General features: G+C 43.7%; 1 protein-coding gene across 1 annotated transcript in view; it reads right to left on the minus strand.

The window, feature by feature from the left end:
* The window catches only part of LOC139000313 (zinc finger protein 737-like), a 33,994-nt gene extending 19,718 nt beyond the window's left edge, over nucleotides 1–14,276 (minus strand). Inside the window, exons 1-2 of the mRNA XM_070402551.1 lie at nucleotides 14,244–14,276; nucleotides 13,025–13,151 (exon numbers count right to left, since the gene is read on the minus strand). Of these exons, the coding sequence (XP_070258652.1) occupies nucleotides 13,025–13,151; nucleotides 14,244–14,276 (160 nt within the window). The remainder of the gene's footprint in view (nucleotides 1–13,024; nucleotides 13,152–14,243) is intronic.
* Between the last annotated feature and the right edge of the window lie 3,766 nt (nucleotides 14,277–18,042).

The following is an 18,042-nucleotide window of genomic DNA, read 5'->3' on the forward strand; positions in this document are numbered from 1 at the left end:
TATTTTAATAATTTTTATTTCTTAAAGTATTACAAAGAGTATTACATATGTCTCCTTTTTCCCCCCCTTGACATTTCCCCAGCCCCTACCCCCCGCCACCCCCCCCCGCCCCGTGTCTTGTGTCCATTGGTTAATCTTATATGCATGCATATAAGTCCTTCAGTTGGTCTCTTAATCCCCCCCCCCCCCAACCCTCCCCAGGCTTCCCACTGTAGTTTAACATTCTGTTCAATGTTGCTCTGCTTCTGTATCTAACGGGCACGTGTCCTTGACCAATGTCAAACTAGGGCCCTTCAGTCTGCAGGCCAATGCTCTACTCACTGATCCAAAATGACTACAGCTATATTTTTTAAAAGGTAAAAAAAATTAAATCATATCATTTCAATATGAAAAAATTATTTCCTAAATCAAAAATAGAACAAAATGAGTGAAATTCCAACATTCACCTTTGTCGTTCCAATGTGTTTTTGTTAAAGAAAATTGCCAAAAATAATAGCACATTAGGCAGAACATATGATCAGCAGTTTTAATAAAGATACAGACACAGCAAATACACATCAGACAAAAGACTCACCATAAATTTCTAGAAAAAAATACAACCAAACAGTGAGGTAGCAGGACAAAGTTACCAAAAAAATTGTTTACCTAAAGAATGACTGACCAAACAAAAGATTCTCTAGAATGTGAATGTGTATCCCTCACAGACTGTTGTAGAAATGCAAAAACGTACAATCAGTTAATGCTTATTTTTTATTCTTAAAGAAGAGTTTACTAATTTTTAGGGAGAGAAGGGAGAGGAAGAGAAACATTGATGGAAGAGTGCCATATTGGCCAGCCACCTCCTGCACACCCACTTCCGTGGATCTAACCCATAACCCAGGCACATATCCCCACCGACAATCAAATCCATAACCCTGTGGTGTATGGGAAGATGCCCAAGCACTGAGCCACACCAGCCTGGGTAGTATATGCAGTTTAGACGACAATTTGCTAATCTCTGTAAATGTAAACATTCACCCAAAAACTCAGATTATACAAATATCTGACAAAAGTCAATAACACTTATCCTATATAATAAAAGCCTAAAATGCTAAGTGTCTAGTCAGCCATTCAACCAAAGTGTAATATGCTAATGATATGCTAAGGCTGCTCAATCGCTTGCTATGATGTGCACTGACCACCAGGGGGCAGACACTCCTACAGGTAGGTAAGCTTTCAGCTGGTCCAGCTGATCTGGACTGAGCAAGACAGGCCAGACAAGCCCTGAAGCCCTCCCCAGATCCCTCCCCGGCTCCGATCATGCACTGGTGGGGTCCTGTGGCCTGGCATGCGCCCTGCAGCAATCCAGGACCCCTGGGGGATATCGGTGAGCTGGTTTCAGCCTGATTCCACAGGCCAGGCTGAGGCACCCCACTGGTGCATGAATACGTGCACTGGGAATCTGTATTCTATAAGGATTTATACAGAAATGTTTGTATCAGCTTTATTAAATAAATATTTATAAAAAATGGATAAACTGTTGGTGATAAATTCAAATATACGATTGTTTCTCAGAAAAAAAAAAAAAGATGAGTTACGCCGAAACCGGTTTGGCTCAGTGGATAGAGCGTCGGCCTGTGGACTGAAGGGTCCCAGGTTCAATTCCGGTCAAGGGCATGTACCTTGGTTGCGGGCACATCCCCAGTAGGAGATGTGCAGGAGGCAGCTGATCGATGTTTCTCTCTCATCGATGTTTGTAACTCTCTATCTCTCTCCCTTCCTCTCTGTAAAAAATCAATAAAAATATATTTAAAAAAAAAAAAAAAAAAAAAAAAGATGAGTTACTAATTTATCTTTAATAAATCTCCAAGTGTGGATGAAACATAAATTAAAGCAGAAATATATTTAGAAAATGTAATCTATTAAAAAGGAATGTAAATCCATGGTTACTAGGAAAGCTGTAAAGAACAGGGAGAGATTAAAAGAGGTCATGAAGCAAGTTCACCGTGACAGATATGGTCAGGATTATGTGTATAAATGATGGTTTCAGTTGCACGCACATGTTAAGATTTATGAAGCACTATACTTTACAAAAGCGACATCCCTGGACTAAAGACTTCCTTCGTCTTTGTCTTGCTGCCAGCACACCAATGGCTCTGATGGGAACATATAGGAGGTGTCAGGAAGCCACAAAACCTCGATTATATTCAATGACATTGATTGCTCTACAGAAGATAAACATGCCTGGAGTCCCTCAGATCTGTGTACATACCACTCCTATAGTCTTTTCCTCAGAAACATTCCTGGATGCACAGTTAGATGAGGACCATTCCGCTTGATGGGCTGCAGTCTCATCCAACAACAACTAGGTCAGTGTTTCTGCAGTGAAAGGGTTTCCTCTCACTGCGATGGTCCTCCAACCAGTGACCATCACCCATGGAATTGAAGGCATCAGGACACATGGCCCTCTGCAAGACCAGGGCAGGAGGTTCCCTTCTATTGTCTTAGTATCCCTTCAACAAAAGAAAAAAAGTCACGCTGCTCCCAAACATACTTGAGATTGTCACAGCTACCCCCTCTTTGGAGTGATCTCTGAGTCTCAAAGCATCCATCTTCACATGAGGACTAGAGACTCCAGTGTTTCCTAGGAAAATATGGGCAAGAATGTAAATTTAGAAAAAACTACTGAGTTAATTTCTGCATCATAGTCTTCCCCCAAGGGCAAAAATGTTTGAGACCTCATATAAGTTTTTCACCTCATCATGCTTGGAGAGCCCAGATCTCCTGATAAACTAACCCATAGAGTCAATAGAACACCCAACATTAAAGCCATCTTACGGACAAGCCTTCATTATTTCAAAAACCAAAGAGACATGAGACTGGCAGTTCTTCCATTGATGACTTAGGCACTCAATAAATTCATCACTGGCATTCAGGGAAAGCATGTCCCTGAAAATGGCAGTTCCTCTGCAACATTATGTTTCCTGGGGCCAACAGTAATGAGTCCTATGTGGCAACTCATGACAGGAAAAGAGTAAGAACTAAAGGGCTCAGGTATTCCTCATTTTCTTCAACAAATTAGACAAAGAGTTAGCTTCCCTGGGCACATGAGAATGGTGACTGATGCCATCTGTAGGGACCTTATAGGTGGTTCAGGTGAAATACCTTCAGCAACAGAAATATGCAGTGACATAGACCTGGCAACACCTCTCTGTATGTTAGAAAGTGCAACATAGATACATATGATACCAACACAAATACTAACAAACACAACAACAAAAACAGTTGGGGGGATGTTACATAATGTAGGTGGTTAAATGTATGAGATATAATTCAGACAAATGAGACTTCACAAATATTCTTATTCTATTGTTAAGTCCTAACTAAGAAACTACATTTCCTATACATCTAAGCAATTTCTCACATTTGGGCTCTTTTGTGCAGAGCAAATTTAGAAATTTGGCTGCGAGAGAACTCACATTAATTACACTCATAATGGCTTTCTCCAATGTGAACTCTCTGATGATATTGGAGACCATTGCTCCTGGAAAAAGATTTCTCACATTCACTTCATTTACAAGGCTTTTCTCCTGTATGAACTCTCTGATGACGACGCAGGGTAATGCTCCAGGTAAAATGTTTCTCACATTCACTGCATTTATAAGGCTTTTCTCCAGTGTGAATTCTCTGATGACAATGAAGGGCAGTGCTACTGCTAAAAGATTTTCCACATTCACTGCACGTATAAGGCTTTTCTCCAGTGTGAATTCTCTGATGACAATGAAGGTCACTGCTAGTGGTAAAAGATTTCCCACACTCACTGCATTTATAAGGCCTTTCTCCAGTGTGAACTCTCTGATGACGACGAAGGTCAGTGCTTCTGGGAAAAGACTTCCCACATTCATTGCATTCATAAGGCCTTTCTCCACTGTGAACACTCAGGTGATAATGGAGGCCATTTCTACTGGTAAAAGCTTTCCCACATTCAGAGCACACAAAACACTGACTTCCAGCATGTACACCCTTTTCCTGAATAAAGGTGTAGGTGCAATTAATGTCTTTCTTACATTCTTTTCCGCTGAAATAATTTTTTCTCCTTTGAAACGCCATCCCTGGAGTTGAAATAGCATTTGGACTGTCCCTGGTCTGAGGAGCCTTTAGGTGGAGCTGTCTTGATTCGGTAAGGACACCCTGCCCAACCTCCCCGCATGTGAAACGATTCTGGGACACATTGAAATTGCAGCTGTTTGCAAGGGAGATCCTGTCCACACCTCTAATGAAAGTCTTCTCTCTCACATGCTGCTGGTGAAATTTTACACTGAAGTAAAACCGTTTTGCACACGCCCCACACCTCAACAGTATCTGTCCGTGTTGTGTTCCCTGCAGCTCCATCACGTGGAAAATGTTTCCCAAGACTAGTCCACAACTCTCACAGGGGTGGCTCTTCTGGGAAGACAAGGCTAACTTGGGAAGCCTTTCCTGTGACACTCTTACAGAAATGTTCTTCTCAGTCGCTGCCTCCACATTCTCTGCTCCACAGCAGCAACCTGAACAAAATGAAACGCTGGTGAGGTACATGTTGACCTTATGAAAACAGTATCTTAACCAGAGATGTTTACCTGTCATGACTGGACATGATTCCATAGAAAGATTTTCAAGACCAGTGAGTTATACTCTGAGGAAATAGCTGTTATACTTTTCTTGGCCCCAAAGGTCAGTGGATGATGAAAATCTCACCAAGAAAGGGACAGAAACACAGGATGAGACACAAAGAGGAGAGGAAGGGTCTGCTAGTTGTTCCTCCAGAAATGGCTTCTGTTAGGAACTTTCATGCTGGTGACGTGAGTCTGTGTAGAATAATTTGAATCTGCTCAAAGCCATAAAAATCAATTGTATTAGAGCACATGATATTCTACCTCAATACAGTAATAGATGTGCACTCTAAGGCTCTGCAGGCATGGACCAAAGGTGGAAGGCACTAAAGAGAGACCTGTGAAAGAGGTAGAGGTGAAAAGTTTAGAGAGGTTAGGCTATCCATGGACTGGGAATCCAAGGAGAATAAGCACTGATCACTATTAAAACTGAGTCGTTGGCACAGTGTCAACAAAAAGCAAGGAGAAGTAGAACTGGTTGAGGAATGGGCAATGGTAACAAAACACTGTTGAACCAAATGGGTTCCTAGTTATGAATGTAACAAAGCCCAGGTGTACAAACCTCCCCAACAGCCCTTTACTCAGGCAAGACAGCCTGTTGATCCATTGTGTCATTCATAAAGTCATGTTTCTACTGTGACGCAGAAATGATTCTTCTGCTTAATTCCCAGTTGAGCCATTGCACAGGATAAATGATAGAAATCGTAAAGGAAACATTGAAAAGATGGCCGGTCAACACTGTAGTACAACAGCAAAGCACAGATGAGATCACAGGCAAAAGAGCTATGGGAGTGACATCATCAAGAGGGCAGAATCAGAGATATGAGCATCTTTCCCCATCCCAGTGTAAGGCAGACAGCTGTCCATGAACAAAAACCCACAGGAAATGGGAATAAGAGTACCATGAAGACAAACAGTATTACAGACACAAAGAAAGGAGAACTGTACAGAAAGGATGACTGGAAAAGACTGGGTGAACAAACATATTTGCAGATAGCTACAGTCAAAAACAAGGGTCAGATTTACCTCCATCAACTATTGTGCTTCTGCTATCATTGACAATAGTGGCCTGTTATTTGAAAGATACTGGAAATTTTGTTTTTAAGAACCACAGAATGGCCCTAGCCGGTTTGGCTCAGTGGATAGAGCATAGGCCTGCAGACTGAAGGGTCCCAGGTACAATTGCGGTTAAGGACACATGCCTGGGTTTTGGGCTCGATCCCCAGTAGGGGGCGTGCAGGAGGCAGCCGATCAATGATTCTCTCCCATCATTAAAGTTTCTATCTCACCCTCTCCCTTCCTCTCTGCAATCAATAAAAATATGTTTTTTAAAATACCCACAGAATACCCTGGCCAGTGTGGCTCAGTTGGTTGGAGCATCGTCCTGTGACCCTATGACCCTAGGGATTTTGGATTCGATTCCAAGTCAGGGCACATATCAGCATGTAGGTTCCATTTCCAGGTAAGACATGTGTGTAGACAATCGATTGATGTTTCTCCCTCACAATGATGTTTCTCTCAGTCTCTCCTCCCTCCCTCCCTCTCTCTCTCCATCTCCATCTCTATCTCTCTTCCTCTCCATCTGAAACCGATAATAAATAAATAAATAAAGAGTCCAGGGTAGCCAAACAAAAAGGAGAACTCAAAAAATCTAGAGACAAAGTAAATGAAAAGACTACCTACTAAAGCTCACGTATAAAATTCAGAAAATGCAATTCCAAGAGGCAATTTTATAGGGATAAACGCCTACATTAGGAAAAATGATCTCCAAAAATACTGGCTCCTCAGAAAACTAGAAACACAACTAGAAAGTAAACCCAAAGGATGCACAGGAAAGAAACAATAAATATTAGAATAAACATAAATAAAAGGGAGACAAGACAAAATACAAGAATACCTAACAGGTATTTTTTTTTAAAAGATACAAAATTGGAAAAACTTTAGCTATACAACCGGAAAAACAAAACAAAACAAAAACCAAGCCTCAAATAAATTGAAAAGAAATGACAGATAAGACATCACACCTGACACTATGAACCACAAAGCATCATAAGAGATGTTGATGTTAACAGATGACATGACCCTCCATAGAGAAATTTGTCAAGATCCCAGATGAGCTTCTGAAATTAATAAACAAATTCAGAGACCCGGCCAGACAGCTCAGCTGGTGAGTGTGTAGTCCCGATGCACCACGGTTATGGGTTTGATACCCCATCAGAGGACATGCAGGGGACAGCCAATGAACACTTAGATAGGTAGAACAGCAGATCAATGTTTCCGTCTCTCTCTTTCTCTGTCTCCCTTACTGTCTCTAAAATCAATAAATGAAGGATGGCTAATACGGCTCAGTGATTGAATATTAACCCATGAACTAGGAGGTCACAATTCAATTTCTTGTCCGGGCACATGCACAGGTTGCGGGCTCAGTCACCAGTGTGCATCATGCAGGAGGCAGCCCATTAAAGACTATCTCTCATCACTGATGTTTCAATCTCTCTCCTCCTCTTCCTCTCTAAAATCAACAAAAAAAAATGTTTTAAAAATAATTTAAAGTATGAATAAATAGCCCTGGGCCATGTGCTCAGTGGTGAGAGTGCCGGACTGTGCACTGGAGGGTCATGGGTTAGACTCCCAGGTACCTGGGTTGCAGGTCTGATACCGCTACCAGTAGGAGCACATGTGGAAAGCGACCAATAGATGTTTCTCTCTCTCTTTCACTCTCTCTAAAAGAAAATCAAAGGGAAAAATATTCACACTACATGGATGAAGATAAAATAAGAATAAAGAATTAAATTCAGAAAAGTTACAGGATGCAAAGTAAACATACAAACATTAGTCCCATTTCTACACAATAACAATAAATTCTTTGATAGAAAAACGAAGAAGGTAGTTAAATTTACAATAGCATGAACAAAATAAAATACTCACAAATAAATTCAACCAAAAAGTGAAACATCTGCACAGTGAGTACTATAATACGGTGATGAAAGGAATGGAAAAAAACACAAATAAGTTGAAAGACATCCTGTGTTCATGAATTTGAAAGGGAAATATCGTGAAGATAACTATCGTACACAAAGCTATCTACAGGTTAAATCTAATCCTGATGATAACTCCAATGGTATTTTACAAGGAAATGAAAAGGGAACCTTGAAATGTATGGAACCAAAATACCCCCTCTAACAAAAACAATCTTGAGCAAGAACAAAGCTGATGGCATCAATTTATTGGAAAGAGAAAACAAGCAAAGAGTGTGTTGCTGCAGAAACACAGACACATAGATCAATAGTACAGAAGAGGAAACGCAGAAATAAACCCAGGCACGTACTTTCAAGTCATCTTTGACAAAGCTGCAAGCCACAGAAGAAATGTGTCAATGAATGGTGCTGCTAAAAATCAATATTCACAAGTAAAACAACAAAACTGGACACTACTGATAAAATTTAACACAACATGCGTGACAGAATTAAATGTCAGCGCTACAACTTAAACGTCCTTCAAGACAACCTAGAGAAAAAGTTTTGGAGGTTTGTTTTGGACAGGATTTCCTGAATGTGACACTGACCATCAGACAAAATAGAGAAAACAAACAGCCCAGATGCAACAAATAAAGAAAAAAAGCTTCTTCACACAGCACAACAGCAATAAACAAAATGAAATGAAAGGCCATCTAGAGGACGGGAGAAAATACTGGCAAATCATATGAAGAAATCGCTTGGAGATATTGTGGATTTGGTTTTGCTCAGCACAATAAAGCGAATACTGCGATAAAGACAGAAATTCACACAAAAAGAGGAAATTCCCAGTGAATAATAAAGGTATGTTAATACTATACTGCAGGCTGATAACAATGCAATGACTCTGTCTCAAAAGCAAGCTTAATATGACTTCATTAAAAATACTTCGTTGCTTTGACTGGAAGCTCGTAGGTACCTGAAGAATCTTGGTCAAGACTTTGTCAGATTACAAATACTAATCCACATTAGTTCCTTGTCTACCGAGCCTTCAACACCACTGAAAAGGTAGCAATGAGATTCAATAAATGAAAAGCATCCAGACGTAATTTCAGACTTTAAGATGTCCACGCTAATGACCTCTTTGCAAGCTCAGGCTGGCAGCATCGTTCAATACTTCACTGAAGACCCACTCTGAAGAATTAGGCTTCCAGGACATATGATAACACCCCCAAGACACTGGGCTCACAAGATGGGGTTGTACTTTGTTTTGACAAGTCTTTAACTGGGGCAGTTCAGAAATATACTCTGTCAGTTCTCCTAGATGGTAGGTCGTGTGATTATAATCAGGTACTATAGCTGGAATTGCGTTATGTTGCTCTTTCTACATTGGCTTAGGTACTATGCATAATTGTAAGAGCTGAGATGTTGAAGAATATGAAATCCAAAAACATAAAGGATGAAATATGCCTATATGAACCCTGCTTTAAGACTGCTCTGGCCGAAACCGGTTTGGCTCAGTGGATAGAGCATCGGCCTGCGGACTCAAGAGTCCCAGGTTCGATTCCGGTCAAGGGCATGTGCATTGGTTGCGGGCACATCCCCAGTAGGGAGTGTGCAGGAGGCAGCTGATCGATGTTTCTCTCTCACCGATGTTTCTAACTCTCTATCTCTCTCCCTTCCTCTCTGTAAAAAATCAATAAAATATATTTAAAAAAAAAAAAAAAGACTGCTCTGGATAGCCCTAGCCAGTTTGGCTCAGTGGATACAATGGGACTGAAGGGTCCCAGGTTAGATTCTGGCCAAGGGCACAAGCCTGGATCGTGGGCTCGATCCCCAGTGTGGGGTGGGCAGGAGGCAGCCAATCAATGATTCTCTGTCGTCGTTGATGTTTCTAACTCTCTCTCTCTCCCCCTTCCTCTCTGAAATCAATAAAAATATATTTTTTAAAAAACCAAGACTGCCCTGGAAAGAAGGCCTTATTATTCCCTTCCATGTATGACTTTTCATAAGAAAATATGCAGGGTGGGGCAAAAATAGGTTTACAGTTGTACATTTGGAAAATCTATCTAATAATAGGGTCATATACAAATTGGCTGGGACACTATCATAGTAACGACCAATCAGCAGGCTGTGTGCACAGTAGGAGTGGGTGTGCAAGGCCTTGCAGCATCGGGAAGGGGGCAGGGCAGAGGCCTCCATCTCCGTGTGCCTGCACCGGGGGTTAGGCACACATGCACAGAGGGAGGCCTCTGCCGTGGACCCACACCAGCCCGGGATCCGCAGGTCTCCCCTGGCTCCAGCCTACCTCTTTGGGACAATCTATCGAGGAGCCCTGGATGGGTGGGCAGGGCCTACCTCTTTAGGGCAATGGATTGCAGGGCTCCTGCACTGTGACAGGGCACAGGCCAGGCTGGGGGACTCCCCCAGGGACCCCTCCCCACCCCCGCCCAAGTACACAATTTTCGTCCACTGGGCCACTAGTAATATAATAATTAACCCTTTGAGCGCCGGGGAGCGACATCACGCACCTCCTGTCTTTCGCCGGGGGCGCTATCGGCAATTTTTTTTTTTCTACTAGTATGTTATAATACAATCAGCAAACAATATATGTCAAAGATGAAAACAAATGTAGTAAAGGTTTCCTTAAGTTTTTGAATATGTAACTTTAAGCCTACTTTTCCCCCCACTCTGTATTCACAGTATATTTCATATCTTAAAGTTTAACCTGTTGTGTAAGTGGTTTCTAGCTCCTACTCCGTTAGACACAGCTGGTAGATTTTGTAATTTATACAGGCTACAAGCTCTGCATTTGCAAATGTGTATGTCCACCTCTTGATGTTTGTCATTGACCAAATCCCATGCACAGGAAGACATTTCGGGGACATTCAGTTCCATATTATCTTTTTTTTTTTTTTTTTTTTATTGCTTAAAGTATTACAAAGGGTATTACATATGTCTCCTTTCCTCCTCCCCCCCCCCCCCCCCGCCCTTGACAATCCCCTGGCCTCCCCTACCCCGCACTGTCTTATGTCCATTGGTTATGCTTATATGCATGCGTATAATTCCTTCGGATATTATCTTTTTAAAAATACATCTTATGTTGGGGATTACCTTCATTTTGTGCATTCATTTGTTCCTGTGGAAACTGATATGGTATGAGTAGTCATGTACATGTTCATGCAAAAATATTTATTGAAGTGATTCCATTAATATTGTGTTCTTTTTTTATTTATTTTTTAAATATATTTTATTGATTTTTTACAGAGAGGAAGGGAGAGAGATAGAGAGTTAGAAACATCGATGAGAGAGAAACATCGATCAGCTGCCTCCTGCACATCTCCCACTGGGGATGTGCCCGCAACCCAGGTACATGTCCTTGACCGGAATCGAACCCGGGACCCCTCAGTCCGCAGGCCGACGCTCTATCCACTGAGCCAAACCGGTTTTGGCAGTATTGTGTTCTAATACTTGAAGAATGAACTTCATTTTTAAAACTTTATTTTTATTTTTATTTTTTAAAAATATATTTTATTGATTTTTTACAGAGAGGAAGGGAGAGAGATAGAGAGTTAGAAACATCGATGAGAGAGAAACATCGATCAGCTGTCTCCTGCATATCTCCCACTGGGGATGCGCCCGCAACCCAGGGACATGCCCTTGACCAGAATCGAACCTGGGACCCTTTAGTCCGCAAGCCGACGCTCTATCCACTGAGCCAAACAGGTTTCAGCAAAAAACTTTATTTTTTTTTAACTGCACGACTAGAAAACCATGAAATGTTCTCCCCTGCCCTTTTTTTAAAAAACACCAAAAACTAATTTTTTTATTGTAAAGTATTTGTAATACTGTAAAGGTGAATCCTATACATGTTCAATAAAAATCATATCGTAGTTTTAAAAAATATATTTCACTGCTAAGCACTAGTAACAAGCATCTGAGCTTGCTAGAAACATGGTGACACTAGACCTCCTGAACGCAGGGTTGCCAAAAACATGGAATTTATAAGGAAGGGGGTGTCGGGGAGCAATATCTGCAAAGCACAATTAAGCGCATGCAAAAATATGTGTTCCTGTATATAGTAAGCAATCCTATATAATAAAAGCTTAATAGGCAGTATCCGACTGTTCATTTGACTTTTCCACCAGTCACTATGACGTTTACTAATCACCAGGGGGCAGACACTCCATTTGGTAGGTTAGCTTGCTGCTGGGATCTGGCTGATTGGGACTGGGCAAGATGGGCTGGACACGCCCTGGAGGCCATCCTCAGTTCCTCCCTGGCCCCAGTCGTGCACTGGAGGGGTCCCTCGGCCTGGCCTGCGCCCTCTCACAATCTGGGACCCCTCAGGGGATGTCCGGAGGCCAGGCCTAAGGACCCCATGGTGCACGAATCCATGCACCAGGTCTCCAGTTAATATATAAAATATACAAGGTATTCAAAAGACTCTTTAACCAAAAAACATAGTTAATAAGCAGGATAAGGATGTAGAAACAATTCTACAAAAAATAGGTACAAACGACCAACAGGAATATAGAAAATGCTTTCCTCACTGAAAGAGGTAGAAACCCTGAGGCTTCCAGCAACACTACCAACCACAAGTCCTTCCCTGTGAGTTTAGTACAGCGGGGAGTATTGGGACTTCAGGAATAGAAGGGAGCAGTGGAAACAGACCAACCCTCCCCAGGACAGCAGCTACCCAGAACACGGGAAAAATCAAGCAGTACCACAGTCTACATGGGAAGACAGAGCAAACCCTGGGACAAGCATGTCAAACTCGGCCCTCAGTCCTCATGCAACCCACAAAGAATATTTTTGCGAACCCAGTCAATATAACCGTATGTAAGAAACATTTTAATAAAAATTTTGTAACTTAATTTTTACAATATACTGTTATACATAATTATTATTAATGAACTAGAACCTTTGCTAGTGAGTGATTAATTGTGTTGCATTCATTTCTCTACTCACCTTAAATGCAGGTGCACCATTTCTCTCCACTAACACTAGCAGCGAATACTTTAGCAGCCTATTGCCATACCATTAGCCTTGCACTGACTTGTTTTGTGTGCAAAATAGGAAATATTTCGCTTCCAGAGAATAAGAAAAATAGGTTTATTTGCGTTACGCTTATTAATTTGTGCAGTTATTCAGTGATAAATTAATGTTCAAGAAAAAATATGAATTTTTATTGAAATGTTCCAATATTTTATGTTAAAGATTACTCATTAATTTCAGCCTTTGTATTCAGCATGTCTATCAAAATAAACCTCTACTTCTATGAAAAATGTATCTTTTGCTTTTTTGCGGCCCACATAAACATAAACCTTGTTTACTTAGACCGTGTTAGCCTTTGAGTTTAACATGCTTGCCCTGGGAGATGGGGCCTAGGAAACCTCAAAGCCAAGTCCAGGTCACTGGTGAGAGTGAGGGTCTTACCCAGGAAGGATAGAAGTTCAAAGTTCTCCAGCATCACATTCAGGTACAGCTGTCTCTGACCCTCATCAAGGAGGCTCCATTCCTCCCTGGAGAAGTACAGGGCAATGTCCTCAAAGGTCACACCCACCTGTCAGAACAGAGACAAAACCAAAGCTGCCTTTCTTCTTCTTCTTCTTTTTTTTTAAATATTTTACAGATTTTTTACAGAGAGGAAGGGAGAGGGACAGAGAGTTAGAAACATCGATCAGCTGCCTCCTGTACACCCCCTAACTGGGGATGTGCCTGCAACCAAGGTACATGCCCTTGACCGGAATCAAACCTGGGACCCTTGAGTCCGCAGGCCGACGCTCTATCCACTGAGCCAAACTGGTTAGGGCGAAAGCTGCCTTTCTGAGAACCAGTAATTCTACTCCTTACACAGCTTCCCCTCCTCAACCTCCTCCAAGGCACCCAGTTAGTGTGGACTCCAGGCCCTAATGCCAGTGCAGGCTGCTCTCTCATCACAGTCCCATTACTCACTGCATGGCCCTCAGCAGAGCAGCTGGGTTGATGGGAAGGATTGGGGGAGGATAGAGAGCAATGGCATTTAAGGTCTGGGCGATGCCTGCAGGGCCCCAGCCTTCCTGCCAAGCAACACCACTGCAGTCTCCTAGATCCTTCCGCCAAGACAAAGCCAAGCGTTGGTTTATGCTTCACTTTAAGTCCCCACAGCAGGTCCCGGGACCATCAGCTCACACTTCCTCCAGATGTGCTCACCACTGGGTAATGTTCATCCCCTTCCCATCTTCAGACCCCAGGTTCACTCCCTCAGCTCTGCCCCCTTCCTGCTCCAATGCCACTGGATCTCGCTGGACTCACCCATGAGCTTGGCATATGGCGGGTAGAGAGCTTGTGGTCCAGCCGGATCCAGGACCACCCCAGGCCCCTGATGGACCCACAGCCGGGAAAGCCCCGAATGAGTCTGTGCCGTCCTCCCTGCAGCCTCTGCTCTTTCCGACAATACTCACAGCCACATCCTCAGGGACCTTCAGATGCAAGTCACCCCCGTCCTCTCTGCCCTGCACTTGCTGTGTCCTCAGAAGCCACAACACTCCTCCCTCCCCTCCGCCTTCCTCACGGGCCTCCACGCGGGACTGAGCTGCAGGACGGGACAGGCGCCCTCCCCAGGCTGTGGTGTCTGTGTGAGGAGGCGATGAGGACCCGGGGGACATAAACTCACCGCAGCCCCGCGCCTCCACACGGGCGCCGCCATTGCGCTCTGTGGGCTGAGCGGGGCGGGAGCGGCGGGAGTAGAAGCCGCTGCGGGAATGGCGGTCCCTGTCCCGGCCCAGACGCGTGTGGGGTGGCGACTCTGACTTTCAATCCCATGTGCGAGCTGTGAGCAGCATTGGAGGCTCCGACCACGGGCTGTGAGGCGGAAAGGACCCGCTCCCCAGCCTCCTCCACGGGACTCTGAGACCAGGAACTCCTGACCCCCTGGGACAAAACGGAGAGAAGACAAAATCCCGCCTGGAGGACTACAGCTCCGCCCACAATCGGGAGAACGGAAACGCCTTCTCTGAGGCCCCATTGGCTCAGCCTGGTGGCATTCCATGCAAGGCCTTCTGGGTAATGTAGTTTCTAGGCTCCAAGGCCAGGATCCTGTATTTCCTCAGCTGACTCCAGGACCGGTTTTGAGGGCAAATAACCCAAGAAAACACCAAGGGTACTCAGGCCCCTCCAGCGCTTTCAGGGGAGGAGATTTCTAGGGCTAGTTTGTTTCTTGTGCACCTGCTGCGGCTGGTTTTGCATATCTTTCTATAGGACCTGCTCTTCTTGAATGACAGGCACTGTTTCTTCATTCAGGACACTAGGGGAGTGTCTCCTTTCAGGCCAAATGTAGCTGGGGGAGGTTGTTCAAGTTTCTAACGAATTCTAACCTGCCTCCATTGAATCCACTGTACAAAGTTAACAAAAGAGACACTCATACTTAAGAGCATCTGCTTCTGATGCCACCGGAAGTGTCAGCTCTGCTTGGGCAGCAGTGTAAATAAAGATGCCCAAGAGACATGTGAAAAAATGCTCAAAGTCACTGATCATCAGAGACATGCAAATTAAAGCAACAATTAGGTGTCACCCCACCACTGTAAGAATGACAACCATGAACAAATGACAAGTGCTGGTGAGAATGTGGAAAAAAGGGAACCCTAGTACACTGCTGGTGGGAATGCAGATTGGTGCAGACATAATGGAAAACATAGGGAGTTTCCTGAAAAAATTAAATATGGAACTGCCATTTGACCTTGAGATCCACTTCTAGGAATATATCCTAAGAAACCTGAAACAACAATCAGAAAGACTGGATGCACTGCTATGTTCATAGCAGCACAATTAACAATAGTTAAGATCTGGAAACAGCCCAGTGCCCATTAACAGATAAGGGGATAAAAAGGCTGTGGTACATTTATACTATGGAATACTATGCAGCAGTAAAAAAGAAGACTCTCTTACCAACTCAGACAGCGTGGAGGGACCTGGAGAGCATCGGGCTAAGTGAAAAAAGTCAGTCAGAGAAAGGCAAGTATCACTGCATCCCACTCATATATGGAATCTAATTAACAAAATTAACTGACGAATGGAGTGGACACAGAGACATGGAAGCAAAAAACGTCCAACTTGTAGAGAATTTTTCTAAGTTTATCTGACCCAACACAGGGACAAATGTCAGGACACAAAATAACAATAAACTGAGTAATGCTCCAGATAATGGCAGTTTTGCACCTTTTTTTCTTTTTTTCGTAAATCCTCACCCGAGGATATTTTCCCATTGATTTTTTTTAATTTTTTTTAAAAAAATATTTCATTGATTTCTTACAGAGAGGAAGGGAGAGAGATAGAGAGCCAGAAACATCGATGAGAGATACATCGATCAGCTGCCTCCTGCACATCCCCTACTGGGGATGTGCCCGCAACCCAGGCACATGCCCCCGACCAGAATCGAACCTGGGACCCCTTTGTCCACAGGCTGATGCTCTATCCACTGAGACAAATCGGCTTCGGCTCCCATTGATTTTTTTAGTGAAGGTGGAAGAGAGAGGGAAAGACCGAGAGAAACATGGATGTGAGAGAGACACATCAATTGGTGGCCTCCTGCATGTGCCCTGACCAGGGCCCAGCCAGGAAGGAGCCTGAAACTGAGGTACATGCCCTTGACCGTGTCCTTGTCGAGAACTGAACCCGGGGACCCTTCCGTTTTCAGTCCGACACTCTATCCCCTGAGCCAAACCAGCTAGGGCATGCACCTTTTTTATACATTAGACTCAAAGGAGAAGACATAAGGAGGATACATGAAATCTGCTGGTGATAAATTAGGGAATGGGGGACTGAAGAGGTAAATCTCTGGGATGGGATAAAAAGTAAAAAAAAAAAAAGACACAAACTTATTTTTAAATGTTATCAAATAGTTAACACTTAGTATTTAACACAGTAACAATAATAATTAGGGCTCTGTGGTCTTCTGCGTTGGGATATTGTGCCCTGAGGAGTCAGTAAAAAAAAGAAGTTTCCCTGAAATTCCAAAGGTACATTATCCTAGATGCAAAAAGACAATAGAGAGTAACCGTCTGTTAAATGGACCCTGCGTCACTGGCTCGGAGTTGGCTGATCCTGATGGGGATCCTGGAGGAAGCATAACGGGGAGAAACCAAGATGGCGGCATAGGTAAACACCGGAGATTGCTGCCTTGAACAACCACTTCAAAAATACAACTAAAAGACTGAACGGACATCATCCAGAACCACAGGAAGGCTGGCTGAGTGGAAATTCTACAACTAGAAGGAAGAGAAAAGCATACGGAGACTCAGAGGAGGCGCAGTGTGGAGGTAGAATACTAAGGTGCGGAGTGCATGCGGAGAGGGCTGGCAGCTGAGGGCACGGTTGTCGTTTTCAATCGGGAGGGAGTCTCAGGCTCTGAGCTCCAGTTCTGGGCGACTATCTGGAGACCCAGACTCATACGGGAGAAGCGGGACTGTCAGTCATCGGTCGGAACTCCAGGGCAGCTTTCTCTCAGAGGGGCTAGCAGTGATTGCCGAGACACTGAGAAGTGGAGCCTCTGAGAGCAGCCATAACTGCTAGCCCTGCCCTGTTGATCCCATGGGACCCGCCCCGCCCAAGCCCTGAAGGGAGGCTTTTGCTGGATAGCCTAAGGCAGAGGCTAGATTAGCACCTCCCTAGAGATCCAGGAGCCAATGTACCGAGAGGTCAGAGTGGGACCATCCAGCTTGCAGCTCCTTGGATCCATAAAGGACACACTCAGGGGGCAGACTCAGTAAGCACCAAAGCCCCACTGAAGCAAGTCTTGCCCTGGAGGGGTGTCTTCAGCACAGAAGTTCTCCCACTGCAGACACAGCTGATTCTCACTGCCAATTGGCCTGGAGGTCAATTCCTCCCAGTGATACCTACAACAATCAAGGCTTAACTACAAGAAGACTGTGCACAAAGCCCACAAGGGGGTGCACCAAGAGTGTCCTCCTCAGGTAATTTGGGAGCCTGAACCACTGGGCCCTAGAGGACACTCAGCACAGAAAACCACTTTATCAACACAGGGAAGCATAAAAAATGCGGAGACAAAGAAAAAAGACAGAAATGACAGAAATGGAGGAAAGCAAACTACTGGATATAGAGTTCAAAACCACACTTTTAAGGTTTTTCAAGAATTTCCTAGAAACTGCCGATAAACTTAATGAAACCTACAAGAAATCTAATGAGACCCTTGAGGTTGTGATAAAGGACCAACTAGAAATTAAGCATACACTGACTGAAATAAATAATATTATACAGACTCCCACCAGCAGACCAGAGGAGCGCAAGAATCAAGTCAACAATTTGAAATACGAAGAAGCAAAAAACACACAACCGGAAAAGCAAAATGAAAACACAATCCAAACATACAAAGATAGTGTGAGGAGCCTCTGGGACAGCTTCAAGCGTACAAACATCAGAATTATAGGGGTGCCAGAAGATGAGAGAGAGCAAGATAT

The sequence above is a fragment of the Myotis yumanensis genome, unplaced genomic scaffold (assembly GCF_028538775.1).
Source record: "Myotis yumanensis isolate MYYU_CA2020_CCGP unplaced genomic scaffold, mMyoYum1.0.hap1 SCAF_23, whole genome shotgun sequence".
In the NCBI taxonomy this organism is placed as follows: domain Eukaryota; kingdom Metazoa; phylum Chordata; class Mammalia; order Chiroptera; family Vespertilionidae; genus Myotis; species Myotis yumanensis.